Genomic DNA, 23,406 nt, shown 5'->3' on the forward strand with positions numbered 1-23,406 from the left:
CTTGATCGTGATACATTTTATAATCTTAGTGTTTAACGTGTTACTGTATAGTCCAGGTAATACATTATCATTTTGCATCCAAACTAAATGGTGTTGGCTAATAATGTTAATCAGGTGGCGAATAGGTGTGGTTTGCCCCCGAGGGGACAGTGAATGAAACATTGTTCAAAAGAGTTGATAAAGCCAGTGTAGCTCTAAATGGTTTGTTTATCTCACAGGGTGAGGTGATTTTTATTTATACCAGTGATAGTGTGCTATCTGTGCTGAACTCTGTTTATTGCAAAACAAACTAGAAGGGCAGTCAGAGAACACAGAGCTCTGCCAAGACCGGTGCGAAACAACACACACCAGACCTCAGAGGAAAGAATTCAAATTAACAATAAATGATCCGGATCTGCACCAAAAATTGAATGGGTTCCTCCCAGTGCCAAACCCTGTATCTCCACTAAGTTTGGTGCAGATCAGTTCAGTCAAGGGGCAAAGCTTATTCACAAGAAGAAGTTTTAGCTTTTCCTCTGGGTCTAAAAAAAATGAAATAAATGAACAAATAAAACTTCCTGTAGCTTTTTCTGTTTTAGTGTCCTCCCTTTTCTTACATATAATAACAACTTCAAACAAAAACGGTTTTCTTCCTCAATTCTTTAAAGAAAGAAATATTCATGCCTCCAATTGGTCATGTTTATAAGTCATTAATGGTGTTGTAATCACATTTGTAGGTTAAACATTTTACATTAAACAGCTGAAATTTGTTGGGTTTGTTTTCATTATATCACCTTTCTAATACTGGACATTTTTCTCTTTCCTTTTTATATGTTTTAATAAAAGGTTGGTTGAAACATAAACTACGTTCCCCCCGAGCTAAGACAGTATCAGATGCCAGCCTGCCCTGAGGAGTTCGTGCTTTTCTTGCTAAGTGGCCAGACATGACTGCTGATGGAGAGGAGGCGGGGGAGGCTTGGTGAGGGAAGGAGTGGCTCGGAGGGGCGGGGTCAAGCTGAAGAAAACGGGACAGAGGAGCAAAGAGAGGCCGACACAGGGATCCATTTCCCCCGGGTGATCTGTACTGAATTGCACCAGCGGTCTTCAGGTAAGAGGAAGGAGCATTTCAGGGCGTTTTCTCACAGGGTAGCTTTTGTTTCTTTTACTGAGGATCAGAAACGAAGATTTGTAACTCACTGCGGCACATCTGCTCTGCTCCCATTCAGCAAATTACAGTTCACAGCATACCTCAGGATGTGTTTCAGGGTGTGAGTCATAAATGTGCGAGCAATAGCTGAAAATGCGCAGTATTTGTTGTTCATGTTGTTTATCATATACATTGGAAACGTTTGGACATTGGAAATACAGTTTTCGTCTCAGACAAAATTTCCAATGAAGACTATTAATGTTATTTTCATGCATTTTGTATCTTAATACATTACGAATAATAACATTTCAACATTTTAAATGCAAGTTAAACATTTGGCTCGTTGTCTTTTTTTTCATTAATCGATTTACCTATTTGCAAAACAATGCAAATTGCTTACAGGCTGTAATATCAAATTCCCCGTGGCCACTTAAGCTTCAATAACACGTTTTATAGTTGTTTTCAAATACATATAACTGAAGGCCCTTTTTGTTTCTCAATGAATGTTCGGGATGAATCGCAGGTACGGGGGAGTGATTGGCAGACATGTGTCAGGGTGAATGGTGATATGAAATGCATCGTCATTCTGGACACAGACATGTGTGTGTTTGTGTGAGGGTCCTATAAACACACTCCTCCGGTCATGTGCGCCCAGGCTGGTGTGACTGGATGAATGAATCCTCAGAGTCTAAATCTGGAGGAGACACACCATCCAGGCAACACAATGTCACCGAATAGACCAAGGAGGAATTATATAACTTTAACTAGAGGCGTGACTGATGATTGATCTTTGCTCTTATCACTATAATTGGTGCTGTAAATATGTTTCATTAATGACTGTTGTTCTATTTTGATTCCATGTCATGTTAATTTGATCAAAAGATGAATTCATTTATTAATTTTAATTTCATTCTATGTATTTGCCAAGCATGTTGTGTATAACTATATAATGTAATTTAATGATAGTATTAATATCCATTTCTGTGATATTGGTATAAACAGACCTCAAATCTACCTCCACTTTATGAAAAACTACTCAGAAAACATAGTAAGGACATGCATCAAATGCCTTTAAATGTTCTGTTCCTCCTGGACTAGTGACATCTGGTGGCAGTAAAAGTTTTTTTTTCTGCAATTCAACAGTTCTGCATAGCAGTTATTTCACACTGAAAACATTTAAGTTATAATGATGAACACCAAAGTTCATGTCTTTGAAGGTTAAAAACAGCTCGACCACAATGCATTTTGTGTGCACAGGAAATACATTTAAAAAAGCTTATAAAATGCCTCCACACTACTGTCTCTCCGGTTTGGTGAATCAGTAATCACTGTTTTAAAGTTATCGGATGTACACTGGTCTTTGTCATGAGGAGGGTGCCACATACAGTATGTTGTGTATATAGGCCTGTTTTGCATTAAGAAAAATAATCTCCATTCATTATTCAAACAACCGTGGGAATAGATAACTGACATTTGGCGATGTGTCATCTGACCACTGCTGTTATTTTCTTAGCAGAGTCTGAAACAAACTGTGTGCTTCAAGCTTTTTTTGGAGACATAGTGGCCCCTGTGATCAGGGAGCTTGTGTGTTTGCATCCTGCACTGAAGCAAAGCTTATTTGTTTATTTGGCAACGCTGTAACACGATCATAGCACACGTGAACATTTGGAAGCCTGATGGAAATGGAGGGAATTTTCTAGCCAAAATCTTTTTGTCTAATGTCTCTTAAAAGTCATTTATGTCTTTCAGTCAGATCTGGATTTCTCATCAAGTCAAACCTCTCTAATGGATGCCGTTGTTACCTGAGACTAATAATAGTGAATGGCTTTGGCTTCCGAGGCTTGCATTGATTGCCTGGGAATGTAAATTCATCAAGCTGTCATATCTAGTACGAGCTAGCAGGGCTCAGCTCTCTGCAGCAGAGAGCTCTCTCTCTCTCTCTCTCTCAGGCAAAATTTCATACGGTACAGGCTAATCTCACTATCTCTTCCTACTGGGCCTGTATATCTGGGCTGATAGTTTCTATAACATTGTCTGATGTGATGTTGCCAAGCTGCTGCAGAGCTCTGCTTCTTCCTGCTGAAGATCGAATCAGATTTATTGTTACTGAAGGGATCTGCGTGCTGAAACAGATTCATTCAGCTCCCTTATTTCACTAGCCTATTTGGCAGTGGTTAAGACTCATTTTGCCAAAATTACAAAATAGTTTTAAATAAATAAAGAAAGTAAGAAATACAGGGAGAAAACATTTCCAATAATCTTTAGTGTGGTCCTGATATAGATTCCACCTTTGGGTTGATATAAGCGAGGTTTTGAGACTTCAGCTGCTTCCACCACCCCTGTACACAAGATGTTAACTGAAGTATGGACGGAGATAGAAAGCTGATGGTTATAATTTGGCAGAAAACAAACATGGAGGTCATGTGGATTGCTTGAAAACCCAGGATGTTGTTTCTGGAAAAATACATTGCTGTTGCTGTTCGAGGATGCTTAAAGTGGCCAAGTGCCTGCATTGTATTTTGGTTGTACTAAGGGTCTCAGTGTCTGTCTCAAAATGTAAACACAAACTGCCCAAACTGTCTTCATAGCTCGATGCCTCTCTGGGTGTATCCATACTTAGTTATTATAGATAAAAGCAGGTGTATGATTCTATATACAAAAAGCTTATGTGGATCATCTGTTTGTTCAGGAGAGAGCAATCATGTATCTAAGTACAGGAGCTGTAATATAAATATCTGTCGACACAAGCTATAATACAAACCGTCTATGCCCTCCATTACAGAATCGTATCACAACGAAGGCAATCTACATGAAACTATTAGATGTTGTAATGGTCTTTAGGCTTATGCAGCTGTAAAGCTAAGTGGCTCTTTGTGTAATAGATGAAGCGACTATCTCCTTCTTGGCTGAGTGAACAGAGCTGTGTTGTTTGAGAGCTGAAGTATGGCTCCGGGCTGACCCGAGCAAACAGAGGAATAATGAATGCAACAAACTGTTGTATCTCCAAAGATGGAGCTGACAGAGCCCAGAGCCATCGTATTTAACAAATCTGTGTTTGTCGTATACTCAAATGTTTCATCCTCAAAGGAACGATTGTGAATCGGTCTGCTCAGCATCACTGTGTTCAGCTGAAAATTATCTGTAGGATCTCATATAAAATGATTTATTAAAGACAGACTACGTAACATCTTTAAACCATATCATCCTGATGACTGGGATGATTTTTCTGACAAAGAATTTATGAGAAATATAAAATGTTTAATAATATGATATGAGTAACACTGGTTATAAATATAGCATGAGATCAGACTTAAGGTGTAGTGTCATTTGTTTGCCTTAATGCCGGCTGAAGAGAAATCAACTGTTGTTGATGAAATTGTATTTCAGTACCTAAATGCAGCATTTGCTTACGTTCTGCTGAAATGTTTTGTAGGTGTCAGTATGTCGCAAAAGGTCAGCGCAGAGGAGATGGAGGAGATCAGGGAAGGCTTCCAGAAAGTGGGTGAGTAAAAATGTGCGTGCGTGTGTGGAAGTTTCAGACAGCCATCAAAGAAAGATAAATGAGTTAATCATATTTGAAGTGGGTTAAAGCATCTGACAAACACGTGTTCTTATGTACTGTGTGCTCGTGTGTGTGTGCACATCTGACAGACAGGTGTTTTTCTGGAGGAGAGAAATGAAACCTTTGATAAACCCACACCTCGCTTATTGCTTAAAGCAGTGGCTCTTAAAGTAGGGGTCCTCGAGGGGGTTCCCAGCAAAAAGGGGAATCATTTGTTTTCAAAAATCTTATCAGATGGGGGTCCATGGTCTAATTTGTGTCAGTTCAGGGGTCCTCGATGTGAAAAAAAAACACTGTTTTAAAGGTGTAGTATTAGATTTTGAAAAATATCCTCTTTGGTAATTTCTGTTTTTATATAGTTTAAACAAATGAGACATAATGTGTTAATTGGTGAGTTTCAAAGTCTTTGGTAGGTGGATTTTTCCTCTTTGGACGCAGCCATGCTAGCTGTTTCCCCCTGTTTTCAGTCTTTATGCTAAGCTACGCTAACCATTTCCCGGCTGTAGCTTCATATTTAACCGTCAGACATTAGAGCGGTATCGATCTTCTCTTCTCGGACTACTCCTATAAGATATACAGTAAAAGTAATTGTCAGGACACTGAGTCTCATTTATTGAATATCTCTGTCTGGACAGTGCATCACTTCTATCAGTGTAACTTCATCTTAATCATCAGTTGTTGTCCTACACTTCCTATAATGCAATCCAAAAGTTAGACCATCCTGATCCTGAGGGGTTATTTTTTTAGACTTTAGGAAACTCCTAAAGAGCCACAAATGTCATCATATACTGTTATATCATACATCGTCATGATCAAGACATCATACAACTGTTTTCGCAGACTGACAAGGAAACTGACTTGTCTCTGTGTAAGATGTGTGGAAGGACCCAGTGATTTGAACTAATTTTCCTTCCTTGTCCCTGTCCCTGTCCTTCCTGCGTCCGCCCCACCTCTGAAGATGTGGATGGTAATGGGTACATCTCCGCCTCTGAACTCGGTGACCTCTTCCGCGAGGTGGGCTGTCCTTTGCCTGGATACCAGATCAGAGAACTCCTCCAGAAGCTGGACCGAGACAAAGACAGCCGCATCAATCTTGAAGAATTCACGGCTGTAGGTAACACTAACTAACAAGCTGACTGACTGACTGACCGACTGACTGACTAACTAACTAAAAGTGTTAAATCAATTATCTTGATCAGTATCCTGACAAATACACAGTAACCACGGTGTGACTGACTCTCAAACTTGCTCTGTGTGTTCTTGTGTGTACGTTCAGATTTTCCAGGACATGAAGGACGACCGCATGGCCCAGGGTTTCAGGAAGGCTCTCAACAAGAAAGAAGGCATCGTAGCCATCGGGGGCACCAGCGAGATTTCCAGTGAAGGAACTCAACACTCAATCTCTGGTTAGTAAAACTAAATAACTTGTCTAATCATTAACTAATACTAATACTAATAGAGTGCTATATATAAGAGTTCACTGGCCACTGAGCCAGGCCCATATCCATGACAGATTTTTACTAGCAAGGGAAGTGACACTTAACTTCTCTGTATTTCAGAGCAGGAGCGCTTTGCCTTTGCCAACTATATCAACTCTTCTTTGGAGAAGGATCCAGACTGTAAACATGTTCTGCCCATCAACCCCAACACTGAAGCTCTGTTTAAAGCAGTGGCAGACGGCATCGTGCTCTGGTAAACCCTAAACTTATACTTTATTATATCTTTACCCTGTCCTGAATTTTACCTTCAACTTCAATCTTCTTTTTACGTCTCTGTAAACTTTGCCCAGTTGTCAGTCAGTTTATTTTATTTATTTTTTTTTTGCATTAAGTCAGTTTTGTGTGCTAAGTGCTGTGATTTTCTACTTTTTGTTGCTGCAGTAAACTCATCAATCTCTCTGTTCCTGACACCATTGATGAGAGAACCATCAATAAGAAGAAACTCACTGCTTTCACCACACAGGTCAGTCAGCTGTTTAACTAATCAGCTGTTTTCGTTATGTTAATTGTGATATATCTTCATAACATGGATTTGAATTAGAGTTGTACGCAGTTTGTTATAGTTTATTTTTAAAAGTGAATTTTATCCACCTTCGCATTTAAAACTGCATCACTTAATATACAAATGCACATTGTACTGAAAGAATCTGGCCTGAACTTTCTCCATCAGCAGCTGAGGAACTTGGTGCTCAGATGGTCAGTTTCCTCCTATCTTTGTGTCTTTAACTACTATTTTTTTTCCCCTACAGGAGAATCTGAACTTGGCTTTGAATTCAGCCTCGGCCATCGGCTGCCAGGTCGTCAACATCGGAGCTCAAGACCTGAAGGAGGGAAAACCTCACCTTGTGCTCGGGCTCCTCTGGCAGATTATCAAGATAGGATTGTTTGCCGATATAGAGCTGAGCCGCAATGAAGGTACGCGCAAACACACACAGGTACACAGACTGGTATGTGGGGAAAAAAATTACTGCTTGGAGTAAAAGTAATGTTCTTACACACACCAAAATTATAAACACAAAACTTTAACATCACAAATATAAGGTAGAAAAAAAGAATTATACACTTGATTCTACATCATTTTGCTTTCAATGCACTTTTGCAATTCTACCCCCCCACAAACCCCCGAGTCGTGCTTGTCTTCGTGTGCGCAGCGATTGCAGCGTTGCTGGAGGAAGGGGAGAGTCTGGAAGAACTGATGAAGCTCAGCCCTGAGGAGCTGCTGCTGCGCTGGGCCAATTTCCATTTAAAGAAAGTCGGCATGACCATATCAAACTTCTCTGGAGATATCAAGGTAACAAAACGTTGCTGTGAGGGCTACCCAACCTACGGGAGAATATGTTTGACATTTGTGGTGGGGAGTCATGATCAGTGTGGTTTGGTGTTTGAAAATACTTTCATGAAGGTTCACTCATGTGTGTGTGCTTGTGTATCTCTGTCTCTGTGCAGGACTCCAAGGCGTATTTCCACCTGCTCGAGCAGATCGCTCCAGACGGCAGCAAAGAGGACGTTCCTCGGGTTGACATCGATATGACTGGTCTATACGTGAGTTGATGAAGCCGCTATTGCAGTTAGAATATTAAACTTTTTATTGTAAGGCAGCATGCAAATGCAATGCTCACCTTTAGGCAGACATTACAGTTTAAATCAGTAATGAATCAGGGCCTCACTTGATCTACAGAACTACATACACTGGCACGTCAGTGAAACTGAGCGCCTGTCGACTCACTCAGTGCTTTTCATTCGGCTGTTGGAGGCTGAATGGAAGCTGACTTTCCTGTTGACCTTCTTCCTGCTTCCTGTAGGACTATATTAGGATCATGATACCACCCTGTACGTCTGATTGTAAGCAGGATTTGAATCTTGTTCCTCTTTCTCCCTCTAGTATTTTTCATACAATGGAACAAGCTGTGCACTGTAGTGATGCGCGGAAGGCTATGAAATCATCCAGATCTGCATGTATGCATAAATCATCCACCTGCCACCCACCCAAACAAATTATTTTCCATGATTTAGAGATCACGTTGCTATTTTTTTCTCAGTGGAATATTATGCATGATGTGGTGATATATCACATGGAAGTAGGATGATTTTAAATACAGAAACATTTATTTAAACTGAAAGTTCTCCTTTTTTGGTAAAATGAAAATGGTAACAGGCATCTCCACAATAGGCTGAACTCACATTTGGCTGCTGTCCAAAATAAATAATAAATCATAACAAGTTCAGCAATCCAAACAGAGTCCACTTCATGCCTGACAAAAAAAAGGACGCATATAATCTGTTCACATTTTAGAGAATTGAATGAATATTTTCCTCATATGTTTTATATTATTTCACCCACCTGCAACCTGTCCGCTGTTTATGCAGTAAACACAGTGTCCGTGGATGTATCTGCGATCTGTGCATCACTAGTACACTGTAAAATAGCAAAACATACAAGCATTGTCTTAGTAAAATGCCAGTTTAATCTTCTAGGAACTTCATGTGCTCATCATCTTGGCAAATCTCATTGGTGTCTTTAAGAAAATGTTTTCTTTCATTCCAGTAACCTGCGTATGAAACTCCAAGCCAATCACATGCCAGATATTGGCAGTTTTTTTTTGGCATTTTTTTGGTTTATAGTTTGATGATTTTTTGTCGCTCTTTTCTTTGTCTCTTCAGTCATAGTAACATGTATTTGTTCAGAGTAGCAGTGAGACTGACAACATGGAAATGAGGACGATCTCTCAGTGAACCTGTGATTTCTCAGTTCACCCAACATAGATGCTTCAGAGAATTCGGATTTGTCACCACACATGTTTTGCAGTGTTATTTATTATATTGGAATGAATCCCAAACGTGTGTGTCTGCCTGTCTTACCAGGAAAAGGATCTCACGAAGAGAGCAGAGTGTATGCTCAAACAGGCCGATCGTCTCGGGTGCCGACAGTTTGTAACCGCTACTGATGTCGTGTGTGGAAACGCAAAGCTCAACATGGCCTTCGTGGCCACGCTGTTCAACAAACACCCGGCTCTCACCAAACCCGAGAACCAAGAATGGAATCTGGAGAGTAAGGATGGATGAATAGTTCCTTTTGTCACACAGACCTTCACCCATTGTCCTGACATGTAGGAGGTAGCTTTAACCACAAGTACAAAAACCTCCTGGTCCTGTTTCTGTGAGAAATCACTCTCTCTTTTTGTCTCTCTCAAGGTGAGACCAGAGAGGAGAGAACTTTCAGGAACTGGATGAACTCTCTCGGAGTCAGTCCACATGTTCACCACATCTACGGGTCAGTATCGTTATGTGTGACAGTTTTAATTTCCACTATTTAGTGCCACGTTGATGCACAATTCACATAGATCACATGTGTGTTAATACAGTGATCTGCAGGACGCCATGGTGATTCTCCAGCTGTATGAAAGGATTAAGGTGCCAGTGGACTGGGACAACAGAGTCAACCTCCCTCCATTCAAAGGGATCGGAGGAGGACATTTAAAAAAGGTAAATATGCAAACTGCTTTCAAAATGATGTATTCTTGACAGAACAGGTTTTCAACCTGAAAAGCACAAGTAAGAAAATAAATAGATAAAAATGAGTCTGTTCTCAAATATTGAAAAGACTTTAATAAGAAAATGACTTCATTTGACACAAAGCTGCATTTTTCATATACATATGTACATATACATTATGCCTGTTCACAGGCATCATACAGTGGGGCTACAGTTACTATTGTAACAGCGACTCCTGTTGCCTAGCAACCTTGACAACATATAATTTTTTTCTCACGAAAACTTGAGGTTTTTAGGCCCTTGGTTTTTTAACAGTTGTACCATTTACTATTCAACTGAACTGAAACCCAATACTTACATTTAAAGGTGTAATCCTCAGGCTCTCTGTCAGTGTTGTTTGCTTTCATTACACAATGAATCTTGGGATAGGTTACCAACAGTTGGAGCCTTAGTGGCCCAGGAAAAGAAGGCTGGACAACCTATCAGTCACCAAATGCTTCCTCTGAAGGATGTGGCCCCTGAATTGGGACACAGCTTGTATTCTGTAATACTACACACTATATATAGGAGCTATGATGAACATATATCTGATCATACCTGTTTCGTTACTAACTGTGTGTGTGTGTGTGTGTGTGTGTGTGTGTGTGTGTGTGTGTGTGTGTGTGTGTGTGTGTGTGTGTCCAACAGATAGAAAACTGTAACTACGCTGTGGAACTGGGTAAGAATAAAGCAGGTTTCTCTCTGGTGGGAATCGGTGGACAGGACCTCTACGATGGAAACGCAACTCTAACCCTGGCACTGGTGTGGCAGCTGATGAGGAGGTGATTTACTCTAAATAGTCAAGCTTTCATTTATTAAGTGGTCTTTTTGAAAAATCACCACAAACAAAGGAAAACACGACCGGAGAGAGAGGCAGCATCCACTGGCTTTCAGACTGGATGTTGCTATGCAGCACAGGCGCAGGCAGGGGGTGCTGTAATAGTTCATGGCAACGTCACATCACTTCCAACATGTTCATTGTGAAAGAAGCAACAGTCCCCTGTGTGACTGAAAACACAAAGGGTTTGTAGGAAATGCAGTATTAATTTAATTTGGAAATGATTACAACAGTATTGTGACTCAGGCGACGGGGGATCACAACAGAGCTTCAGTTGTTGACAGTGATTACAGACAGGTGTTGCGGTCAAAAGGTACATATACAATTTGATGTGATTTAATGGTCGATGTTCTTACATTTGGTCTTAACGTCTACATGCAGGTACACTTTAAATGTTCTTGAAGACCTCGGACATGGAGAAGTTGCGGGAGATGATTTGATAGTTTCATGGGTCAACAAGACTTTGGCTGAGGCCGGCAAGAGTTCATCCATCAAAAGCTTTAAGGTAAGAGAGTTTCACTTTGTGAGCACTTTTCTATTATTACTACGGGTAAATGGTAGTTGCGGAACGCTGTAGTGTATACATGTGTGATGTGTATGTGTTTGTGTGTGTATCGATCTATTTAAGGACAAAGCAATAGGTACCAGTCTTCCAGTTCTGGAGCTGATTGATGCCATCCAGCCAAACAGTGTGAACTTTGAGCTGGTTACAAAAGGAGAGCTGTCAGACGAAGACAAACTGAACAACGCCAAGTAATGAACCTCCTGCTTCTCTATGACTGTGTCTTTACTTGTATCTGCTGGGTTATAGTATGTCATTGTATTTGTGTCTAAAACTGAAGCTGAAGCATACTATGAGCTACTTCAGGTAGCAGAGCTCAAGCCCACTGCTACACAAGCATTACCCCTTAGATTACAACTGTGATTCACTGCAACTTTCAAAGACAAAAGCGATATTGCCAAATCAATGATGATCGAAGAAAATGTCAAACAGAAATCAATGTATAGGCTACATAATGAGAAACTAGATGCTGTGTCATAGATCTACTACGTTGCCATAGTGATCCTAACTGAACCTTGTCCTGCACCAGGTATGCCATTTCCATGGCGAGGAAGATCGGAGCGAAGGTCTACGCCCTGCCTGAGGACTTGGTGGAGATCAACCCCAAAATGGTGATGACCATCTTCGCCTGCCTGATGGGAAGAGGCATGAAGAAGGCTTAAAGGAGACACACATCCACACACACACACACACACACACACACACACACACACACACACACACACACACACAGACACAAACACACACACAAACACACAAGTACTGACTGACTGTCTGCCTATTTGAATGAAGGGGGTGAACATAGATATATTGTCTTGTTCTTTTAAGTGATTATTCTGCATTAGCCAAAATGGAAGTGCCACTTTACTCATCTATTCTGCATTAATGGACATTTGTGTACATTGACACAAACAGCCGCGATCCTCTGAGTGCTCAAAGGGAATATGAATTTGCTGAATGGTCAGACAGTTTGCAGTAAAGTGGGACTTCTCTAACAGCTACATGAAAAATATTTAGGTTTTTTTTAATCTCAGATTAGTTTGTGCGCAGTACGGCGGATTAGCAGAGTCGCATTTAGAGAGACTCATTTTACCAAAATACCCACAGATATAGATATAAGTATGAATGTGTTTGTCTAGTTCAGGTTGTGCCCAGTGTATTCTGGGATTGGCTCCTTCCTGAATAAACGAGGAAACGTTTTGTTTCTTTAAATGTAAGGGCTGTGATACATGGGAAACATTTAAATACAAAGATCACTTCGCATCTTTCAGCCCTGTTGAAAGCAAAAGTTCATGGTAGTGATTTTTCTACTTTTTTCTCAGCATTTCATTTTTCTTACTTTTACATTCCTGTATTTTTTCCAACATACTTGACATTTTTACAGCTGCGTTGCCTCCAGGTCTCCCATGTGTCCCTGCCTCAAAGCTCTGCTGTATCTTCCTGATGTGCCAGCCTGTTCACAGTATGAGCATTTATTGTACTGAAGCCATAATACTCTGTACTGAATACCTTTTGGCCTTTTTTTTATATACAACCAAAGCTGTGCTAGATTATAGGCAGTTACTGTACAACTGAATACCTTAATGCTTTCTACCTTTAAAGATCAGTAACTTATCCATTAATACTGATGTAATTAAGGTATTAAGGGGATGATCGTATAGATTTATGGATGTAATATATTTGTACTTTTTAAGGCACAAGTTTAAGTATTTTTAATGGATTATCTTTAAAGGCATTTTAAGGGGTAAATATATTTAATTGACCAAATAACATGAAAACCTTCTCTTAATTTGAATCTCAAAGGTTTTCATCTTTCAATCTTGGTTAACATTTCATGCTGTTTGGTAAATGGTAAACGTGTGTTTTTTACTCCTTAAACTTATCACAGTGTATGTACCATGTAGATAATCCATTAAAACCCATTAATGTAATAAATGAATCTATTAATTGACCCCAAATATAGAATTAAAAAAACCTAAATTTGCATCTTAACGTTAATTGTATACGTAAAAAGTTAAGGTGCCTTTAAGGTACAAATTATGGGTTACCTATAAATTTAAAAATGAAAATTCCCTTAATATATTATAATCCATTAAAATATCCACTGTTTAACCACACATCTGGGATTTTAAATACCTGAATCCTTAATAAGAATTCCTCAAAATATCATTAATTTGCACCTGAAGATCCCTAACGTAAACCAAAACCCAACCTTAATAATAACCTAAAATGGATAAGTACAGAGGAATAGAAAACAAAGGTTTTTTGTTGGTCTATGCAGCAGTTTGTCTGAAATTTAACATGTCAAAGCTGCTACTGCTTACATGTAACCTCAGCAACACAGAGGGCGATGTATGCCTGTGTTGTGAAAAAAAAGAAGATGTCTCCTTTAGTCAGTGCACTGCTTTCCCCTCTATCATCAAAATGATGCCTGATTCCGACTGTTCAGGAACACATCTGAATTTAATGACTAGCTGATTAAACAGCTGTGATTAACACATGAGTTCAGTTAGAACATCCTGAGACAGATTTCCAGTCCTGTTTAGATCGAAAATATAAAATCCTGTTTGAATGCTGCAGTTGTATATGTGTTTAAAAGTTATCAGGTTTGTTGCTGCTGATGATAAGGTTCCATAGTCATATTTTACTCAAATTGTCTCTCAGTAAAGCACTTTCCAATCAGCTGTTTATTTGTACTGGTCCTTTGAATTGCCACTGTGGGCAGAAAATATTGCTTTACATGCCAGCAATACCTTCAACATCCAGTGTGTACAATCAATAATGAATAAAAGGATTTTTCCATATACTGTCTGATTTTTGATATCTGTTTGCTTTCATTATTCTCAGGTCCTAGATAGAGTCCTGAGTGTGCCACTGGATTCACTAAAGACCATTAACATTTAATTTTGGAATCTGATTAATGAATTGGAAAATAGAACAAATGTATAAAGTGATTTCATTTGCATTTCAATTACAAACTCAAATAAAAATAAACATTAAAAAAGATCATTAAAATTGCTAATTAAGAATTCTACACTGAACAAAAATATAAACGCGACATTTTTGTTTTTGCTCCCATTATTCATGAGTTGAATTTAAAGATGTAAAGACTCTTTCCAAACTCACAAAAGGCTTCTGTCTCTCAAACTTTCTTCACAAACGTGTTTAAATCCACCAACGGAGCGTTTCTCCTTTGCCATGATAATCTGCACACCTGACACAGGTGTGGCATATCAAGGTGTTTATTACACAGCATGATTATTGCTCAGGTGTGCCTAGGGCTGGTCCCAATAAAAGGCCACTTTAAAATGTGCAGTTTTATTTTGCAAAAAAACATTTATCAGGAACTGAATAGTGGATTTGACATGACTTGGGTGGTTGTGCTTTTTTAAAAACTATTGTGGGGGGGAAGTGGATCAGAAACGAATCAGTATTTGATGAACAACACAGCTCCTTTGTACAGAGCTTCCTTTGTCACTAGGAACAACGGCTTTCACATATCCGCCATTGTTAATGTAAAAACATTGTTTATTGCATTGATTCATTATGTAACAGTAAGTGCATACAGGTCAGCTGCTGAGAGGCTGCTACTATGTCAAGAGTATGGTTAATAGAAAATTATGATAATAGTATGGATAATTGTAATCAGTATTGAGAGGTGGTTGATGAGCTTTCTGGATGTGTCCTGGTTCTAATTCAACCAATCCTGTGAAAAATACTTAATATTACCCTGCACATGATTTCATCTTGTGTGTGTGTGTGTGTGTGTGTGTGTGTGTGTGTGTGTGTGTACACCAGAATTTGAAGTAAATTGTGTTTCATTTTGGTAAATTCAGAGTGAGTATACTGAATGGCATTTTGGATTAAAATCCATTTCTGAATAAAGCTGAAATAAAATTATGTCTCAGTTCACATGAGCAGGTGTGTGGATGAAAACACTTGTCTCTCAGTAATCAGGAGAATATATGCACACAAAGACACACTTGGAGTTCAGAGGCCACTTCAAACAAGGTTCTTGAATTCAGATGAGCTTGCTGGTGAAAAGGAACACACACACACACACACACACACAATTTGCAATTTAAACGACGCTTTTGTCGGGTACCATGTGATCGTGCCTTTTATCGGTCACATTTGTTCACTCCATCAATCCATCCATCCATCCATCCATCCATCCCTTCATATGAGCATTTGTCAGTCCTTTGTGATAGATAGGATGCAACTGAACTGAAGACGTGAACTGAATTGGATTGATAATCTGAACTGAGGCATCAGCAAATTTATCAGGTTTGTTGACTTTGAGCTTATCATGTCTATCAATCTGCCGCTCTCTTAGATGATCTGTTGTCATTACTGCTCTATGCTTGTTGCCATGACATCTGGTTTCCGTGGTGATGCCTCATACAGGGTGACCTCGTACTGGAAGACCCTCCTTTTCTGACTGTGGGTCTATCATTGCATGTGTGTGTGCTGGTTAGTGAGTTAGCGAGTTGAGTGTGTGTGTTTGTGTGTGTGTGTGTGTGTGTGTGTGTGTGTGTCTCTGCATGAGGCTCAAATCTCCTACTCTGAGTGTGTTATTGTAGCTTATGACTGTGTGTTTATCTTAAATTGGGTATGTTGGTGTATGTGTGTGTTTGTCTGACTGTGTGTGTGTGTGTGTGTGTGTGTGTGTGTGTGTGTGTGTGTGTGTGTGTGTGTGTGTGTGTGTGTGTGTATGTGTGCATGCAGTATGACGGGTCAAGTGCAGGATTCACACAGGCTGTCTGTGAAAACATGGACAGAGGAGGAAAGTGACCGGGCTGACAGCACACTCAGCAGGTACACAAACACACACACTCACACACACACACACACACACACACACACACACACACACACACACACACACACACAAGCACACACAGACAGACACACACACACACACACACACACACACACAATGCTGGTGTACTGTATTCTACATAATGTTACGTAATTGTGAAATCAAATACTTGAACACATCTTATGAAAATCAAAGCTTTATAGAAACATAACAAGAACAAACTAGTTTGAACCTTTAAATAATCATAGATCATTAGAGCACTGATTACATACTGGCCTGTCTGTAATCTCTGTGACCCAAACAGCCAATCATCATTAAAGAAAGAGGGCTTTGGGTGAAATTGCATGAGGCTTGCAGTAGCTCAATCTTTTATGTTTTGTATTGTGCCTTTTCATATGAGAAGATTATAGTTTTCATGTAGTTTGTTACGGTTGACAAAGGCACATAATATATGTATATATTTCTAAAGATGCATCAATCAATAGTTTTACATCGTCAACAGAAAAAAATGATGACATATCATATGAGAGGAGAAATATCAACTTACTTTGCACTTCCACCCAGGGCTGCTGATGTTTTAGTGTTCTTCAGCTTATAGTTTTGGTTTTATGTCCTGCAACTTTAATGTTTTGGTTCAGTCTCAAAGCTCTCATCAAACCCAGCAGCCACAAGCAGCTGTTTTCAGTGAAAAACCTCATATAAACCCACTGTATACTCCCTACCCAGTACCAGATAGACAAAGCTATCAACAAGCTAATTGATCATTTAGGAGCTAGGAAGCCAGATATTTCTCTCATGAACTGGTGTAAACTAACAACTAAAAGAGTTTATTAGACTTACGGTGTATGTGCTAACTCCAAATCAATGCTAATAGTCAGTGCCTGCTCGATGTGTAAATGAATGTTTATCTTATTGTCTTCTTATGTATGTTCAGTCCCAGTTTTACTTCAAATAATCTGAGGAAGAATGTTGACGCCTTCTGCTGTAAATTAGTTTAGAGCTGTTGTACATATCACTGAATTTTTCTTTCGATATCTATATGGTTTGTAGAGGACAGTCGATGTGTGATGACACTTCTTCAGAGCTCCAGAGAATGGCGGCCATTGACAGGAGGGATATTAATTCCCAGAATTCTTTTCGTGGACGAGGTGCTCTCTCTAGGTATAACAGCTGTATTTCAGAAGTATTTATTCACATCAATTTATTTCCAGAGAGTGATTATGTTAACTGTAGTTGCCTGCTCTTATGAAGTTTTTGGATCTTAGAGTCAATATAATAGTCAACAGTAGGAGACATCATAATGTGCTTTTTGTCTGCCCACTTGTCTTCAGGTTAGTTAGTATGGTGATGACTCTGAGAGAATGGGCTCAGAAGAGTTTGGCTGAAGAGACGGAGCGACCAGATTCCTTCTTGGAGCGTTTCAGAGGCCCTGCCCACATGGACATACAGGCTCCACCCAGCAGATTTAGCCACAGCCACACTGGCTCAGATGCAGATAATGAAATCAGACGAACCAGACGCACGTAAGACATGAAAAAATTCAGACAAAACACAAACACATTAAAATATCATCTGACATTTGCATATACAGTAAATCTCTTTGTCTTTCTGTCTTTTTGTCCCTGTCTGTCAGGAGAAGGAAGTGTAACATCGTGGTCTTATCCCCATCTGATGATGCATACTACCATTGGCTGATGGTGATTGGTGCTGCAGTTTTCTATAACTGGACTCTACTAGTTGTCAGGTTGGTAACTATTATTGTGACTAACAGTACTATTGGCAGTTCTAGTACTACCTCTTACACCACTATGGACTTCATACTTCTACCATGGATGTAACAGCCACTACAGCTGCAACACTGTAGAAAGAAAAATGGGCATGGGTATGACTGTCTGAATAAGTGTTCAGAAACATAACATTAGATTTACCACTCAGCATTTTTCTAGAGCCAGAAATTCAATATTTGGGCCTGGGAGACATTGCTGAATCACCTGCCAGTGTCATCAAAACATGCTTATTTTTTAAGCTGCACTAATCAATAATTGTATTATTGAACTGAACACCATGGAGCATTTAGCTGCCAAAGAGCCGTAGATATTTCTAAGGGGTTGATTGAGACTTAAACAGAGCAAAAGGAGCGTGAATATTATACTTATATTTGCCATACATGACTCAGAATCTGCTCTGAATGAATGTTGGGTATCTGCAGTATGTGTACATAGGCCACTGTTACATTTGCAATATGTTTGTTGTGTTTACATGGCCACCAAGTGGTAAGAAAATCAATAAATGCAGGCTAATGGAACACAAAAGCATTTTTTCCCCACATCTTTTTCCTCTTCAATCTGGAATGTCCAGTTTCCTTGTACTTCACTCCTTTTCACTGCTTGTTGGAGAGGGATCTAGCTATCTGTTTCCCCTGACACGCATGCTGTCATCAGCTTCTTTGTAGAAAAAATGTTTGACTTTGTATATGAAAAGGGCAATGGACTTGTTAGTTTTATCTAAAGCATATAGCAATGGTGGTAGCAATGGTCTTATTGAAGATACTACTATTGGTAAAGTAACTACTATTACTACAAAAACAGCAAGTGCTACTTCTATTACTATGTCAATTTTTTGGCCAAAAGGGGGCACCATTTTTCTTCAAGAGAATATTTGTTGCTGGTGCTTAATCATTTATTCAGTACAGGATGTTGCTGTTGTTTTTCTTCATCTGCTTGAGTGTTTGTATGTTTCTGTAGGGCCTGTTTTGATGACCTCCAGATGAGGAATGTATTAGTGTGGCTGGTGCTGGACTATGTCTGTGATGGAGTCTATATCCTGGATATTGCTGTTCGCCTCCACACAGGTGCTGACGATATAAAATCAGAGAAATCAAACTCAAATTTCCATTACTACACAAAAATGTTTGATAAGCACCTAATACAATTGCCATTTGAGACAGCAACTTTCATTTAATTCTTTATGTTTCTTTGAAGGTTTCTTGGATCAAGGCTTGATGGTGAAAGATGTGCGGCGCCTGAGAGAAACCTATGTTCGAAACCTACAGTGTAAACTTGACATCTGCTCCATCCTTCCAACTGACCTCTTGTACCTCACCGTTGGAATCGGCTACACTCCACTTCTTCGATTCAACCGCCTCCTGCGTCTGACACGTCTGTTTGAGTTCTTTGAGCGTACAGAAACTCGAACGGGCTACCCCAACGCTTTCCGTATCTGTAAACTGGTTCTGTACATACTGGTGATTATCCACTGGAACGCCTGTGTATACTACAGCTTCTCCAAGGTCCTGGGCCTGGGCTCTGATTCTTGGGTTTATCCCAATGCCTCAGACCCAGAGTTTGGCTCCTTGACCAGAAGTTACATATACTGTCTGTACTGGTCAACCCTGACGCTGACAACCATTGGTGAGACACCAGCTCCTGTTAGAGATGAAGAATATCTCTTCTTGATATTTGACTTTCTGGTATGTCCATAGCAACAATGTAACCTTAGCTGATATTATCTTATCTGGAATGTCCATGAAAGCCAGATTCTGGCTTCAAAACAGCTAATACTGTACTAATTTCTGTTCCAGGTTGGTGTCCTGATTTTTGCCTCCATTGTGGGAAATGTCGGATCCATGATCTCCAATATGAATGCCACAAGAGCAACCTTTCAGAGCCGCGTAGATGCACTGAAACACTACATGCACTTCAGACATGTCAGCAAGGTCCTAGAGCAGCGCGTCATTCGCTGGTTTGATTACCTGTGGACCAATCAGAAGACTATAGATGAACAGGAAGTGCTGAGGAGTCTGCCCAATAAACTGAGAGCAGAGATTGCTATTAATGTTCACCTGGACACACTGAAAAAGGTAAAGACACTTAGACAATGTGACCAAACTCCAATCTCTTCTACATTTGTCATGTCATTCAATGCAGATTATGTTTTTGTAGAGATTATTATCAAAAGTACAAACTTAAATTACTTTATGGTACATAAAGGCATCACTCTGCAGGTTTGATAATACAACCCTTCCATTTGATGAAACTGCCCAACACGCAGTGCTGAAAAAGGAATCCATTGTCACATTTCTGATGTGGGATCTAAACATGGTATTACACATTGCATCAGTGATTCTATTGGCCGATCAAGCACACCCACTTGGACTTGGTTTAATAAAGGTGAACTCTGACCTGCAAGTCCACTGGAGCTGACGTGAGATTGAAGGAAAACAGGAAATACCACGTTGAATTTGTCCGTCACTGGGAAATTCAATAGAAGTAAATGAAAGACAGAGCCAATGTCGAAAGATAATGTGACTTTAACTTAAGTTGCCAGAATTGTTGCTCATGCTCATATATCATATTTCTGGTTCCTTCTTCTACCACTGTGACTTGCAAGTTCCACAATCATTAACAAACTGTTGTGTTTGTGTATGTGTATGTGTGTATAGGTGCGTATTTTCCAGGACTGTGAGGCCGGCCTCCTGGTAGAGTTGGTGTTAAAACTACGACCACAGGTTTTTAGTCCTGGAGACTATATCTGTAGAAAGGTCAGTTGTACTACTACTGTTGCTTTAAGTACTGTTGCAGTACACTTACTTCCATGTCTGTGTTAAGTTTTGTATGGATTATGCAGAAATTGTAGTACATATTCCAGTTCAAGCTGGTCAGTCAGTACATACACTGAAAAACATCTCCCTGCTTGCTACACATGTGCATTAGGCTACTGTTTTCTCTGGCTCCACTGGACCAACCTGCATGAACAATATTTTCTTTGCTGTTGATGAATTTTATTGTTTTTTTTTTTTTTTTGTTATTGCTTTTTGTCTTTATGAGATAGCAGACGGTAGGGCAGTGACAGGAAAAGATTGTGTATGACATATAAGAGAGGTCCCCGGCCTAACTCGAACCAGGAATGTTACAATTACATGGTCAGTGTCCTTTAGGCCACCACGACACTCTAGTGGGCTTTTAGATACCGAATGTTCAAATGTGTAGAAATACCAATTTTTGTAAAGGTTGTGTGTGGTAAATTTTCTGTAATGTGACTTCAATGTCTGACAATGAAAATTGGTGCACAGCCTTTAACCTCAAAATTTCAATGGAGACTTTTCCCTTTTTCATCAAGAAGAGTAAGACTTAAAGGATCTATCGCTACGTAGCCAACGTTAGTGTAAAGAACTGTTTACTTACTAGTCTAGAAGACATGTTGCGAGTTCAGCATCAATGGCAATGTAGCCATAGCAAAACTTTAGTTCATATAGAAACCAAGAGTGGCTGTGGTTAATTAAAAGTTAATTAATTAAAAGTACTAATGTGTCCATTATGTCCTCCTTTACTAGTGATGTACAGTATTAAAATCTTTGCCTACCTATATATTTTGTCTTTTTTTACAAGGGAGATGTGGGCAAGGAGATGTACATAATTAAAGATGGCCGCCTGGCAGTGGTGGGGGAGGATGGAGTCACCCAGTTTGCTGTTCTAACAGCAGGGAGCTGCTTCGGTGAAATCAGTATCCTGAACATCAGCGGCAGCAAGATGGGGAACAGACGAACAGCTAACATCCGGAGTCTGGGATACTCAGACCTGTTCTGCCTTTCCAAACAAGATCTAATGGAAGCACTTCAAGAGTTCCCCCATGCCAGGGCCCAGCTGGAGCAGAGGGGGCGGGACATCCTGCAGAAGGAGGGACTTCTGGAGGAAGTGAATGTGTCTGCAGGGGAGGAGCTCGAGGAGAAAGTGGAGAGGCTGGAAACCAGTCTGGATCGGCTACAGGTCAGCACTATTAGTTCACTGCTACTATTGTTACATTCCATGCAGTGATTGCTATATTGATAAAAACTAATGATATCCTTGTTTTCAGACATGCTTGGCCCGTCTGCAGAGTGAGTTCAACTCTTCCCAGTTGCGATTGAAACAGCGACTCACATCCCTCGAACACAACATCACCACAGTAGCCACAGGAAGTGGTTTCCTGTCAGACGCCGACGGCAATGAGAGTGTTTCTGGTGGTGATGGTGTCCGCAGTGAAATCAACATCCGGCTCTGATGAAATGGCACACGGCATTTTTACTGTCACAAAATACTATTACTCTTATTCATTCATACAATTTGAAATACAAAAAATGATGATGACCAGTATTTGACAGATTATATAAATTTTTTTGTTTTACTTTTTAAAACCTTTTGCCTCTCACAATTTTACACCTGCTGGTGTACTCTGAATTTACAAAAACAGTAATTAACTTCATGTCTAAAGCACCTTGATTAAAATACAGCTCTGCTTGAAAAGCTTTGCATCTTAGAAAACATTTATACCAATAAACCAATACAAAGGTTGCAGACATACAATAAAAAAAAAAACAATAAAACATATAGTTACACAGTAAAATGATTACTTATATTAAAGTTCGGAGAAAGGTTTACTCAGGAATACACTAATGGCTTGTACATATCCTAACCAATACACTACCAGTAGCACATTATTAGTTGTTCTCATTGTTGGCCTTATCCACTAGGGGGCATAAACTTTCATTAAATCCAAAGGGAATAAAACTTGTGCTAATACACTTGATATCCCTCATAACTGAATCACACAGTAAATGAAGTGATGACAGCCAGGGCTGGAGGCATTATGTTTTCAGGTTAACTGTTTGTGCATCCCATTCTCATTTCTCAATCACAAATATTCACTTGGACTCAAGGATGAACTGATTCCATTTTGGTGGTCAAAGGTCAAAGTTCAAGGTCATCGTGACCTTATGTTTTTGTGAACACAATGTGTCATGAACACCCAGAGTGTGGGTGTTGTCTTTGTTGATTGGATTGGACTCCTTCCTCTGTCACAATTTTCACAAGAAAACCTGTTAATGTTCCCTCACCTTCTGCTACAAAGCCAAGATGGCGACCGTTGATGTTGAGAAGTGTCCATCGTACTGCACTCGATTTTTTGACGTTTTTGAGCGCACCGTCCAGATGCTTAGTGCACTGTATGTTGCCACACTCTAATTAGCAAGTGAGAGTATGGAAGTAAGTGAATTGAGACACAGCATGCATGAGTTTCTTCTGTTTGAGTAGAGATGACTTTACCTCCACCTAGAGAACAACCTTCCCTGCCTTAAGAGGGAATTGAAGTTAGAAGTAAATATTTTAGTTTGACAACACACAAGACACAATGTAACAGTTAGATGTTTCACGAATGTCAAACTCCTTTTCTGTCCTATTTCTTTAAACACATTTTCTGTCACAGGTTTTCTTTTTAGAGTTGTCTGTAGTGATGTCTTTTTAAGCGCGGTCAAGATTTTTCTTTTCACTCATCTGCTCTAGTTGAAAAGAATAATGTGGAAGGTTTTTTCCCTTTTGTGTTGGCAGTACTGACTCCTGATGATTAAATGAAGTGAACATGTTTTAAAAAATGGAAACATTTTCTTCTTTCTCTTTTTTCTCACTTTGAAAATCTGTTTTATCAAAAAAAAA

General features: G+C 39.6%; 2 protein-coding genes across 2 annotated transcripts; both read left to right on the top strand.

Annotated features, from left to right (window-relative positions):
* The first annotated feature begins 988 nt into the window (after positions 1-988).
* LOC111667604 (plastin-3-like) lies at positions 989-13,922 on the top strand. The gene is made up of 16 exons (XM_023423351.2): positions 989-1,087; positions 4,560-4,628; positions 5,647-5,798; positions 5,965-6,094; positions 6,248-6,380; positions 6,569-6,650; positions 6,937-7,102; positions 7,339-7,478; positions 7,634-7,729; positions 9,050-9,236; positions 9,380-9,458; positions 9,550-9,670; positions 10,367-10,500; positions 10,938-11,061; positions 11,185-11,309; positions 11,648-13,922. Exons 2-16 carry the CDS (start codon positions 4,568-4,570, stop codon positions 11,778-11,780), a joined length of 1,863 nt encoding a protein of 620 aa, XP_023279119.1. The 5' UTR covers positions 989-1,087; positions 4,560-4,567; the 3' UTR covers positions 11,781-13,922.
* A 1,838-nt stretch (positions 13,923-15,760) lies between these two features.
* On the top strand, positions 15,761-23,351 carry LOC111667591 (cyclic nucleotide-gated cation channel-like; the record flags this gene model as incomplete). Its single annotated transcript, XM_023423338.2, has 10 exons — positions 15,761-15,936; positions 16,991-17,101; positions 17,272-17,463; positions 17,574-17,684; positions 18,685-18,791; positions 18,922-19,409; positions 19,521-19,799; positions 20,382-20,480; positions 21,328-21,705; positions 21,794-23,351. Coding segments are annotated over 10 exons (2,127 nt in total), but the record flags the coding sequence as incomplete, so codon positions are not given.
* Positions 23,352-23,406: the final 55 nt, after the last annotated feature.

This window comes from Seriola lalandi, unplaced genomic scaffold (assembly GCF_002814215.2).
Source record: "Seriola lalandi dorsalis isolate HSWRI2012SDOR001 ecotype SW California unplaced genomic scaffold, Sedor1 jcf7180002054691, whole genome shotgun sequence".
Taxonomy (NCBI): domain Eukaryota; kingdom Metazoa; phylum Chordata; class Actinopteri; order Carangiformes; family Carangidae; genus Seriola; species Seriola lalandi.

Coding starts and splice junctions, on each gene's coding strand:
- LOC111667604 (XM_023423351.2), top strand. CDS start 4,568: ATGTCGCAAAAGGTCAGCGCAGAGGAGATGGAGGAGATCAGGGAAGGC. Junction 6,381..6,568: donor GCAGACGGCATCGTGCTCTG/GTAAACCCTAAA, acceptor TTGTTGCTGCAG/TAAACTCATCAATCTCTCTG. Junction 7,479..7,633: donor ACTTCTCTGGAGATATCAAG/GTAACAAAACGT, acceptor GTCTCTGTGCAG/GACTCCAAGGCGTATTTCCA.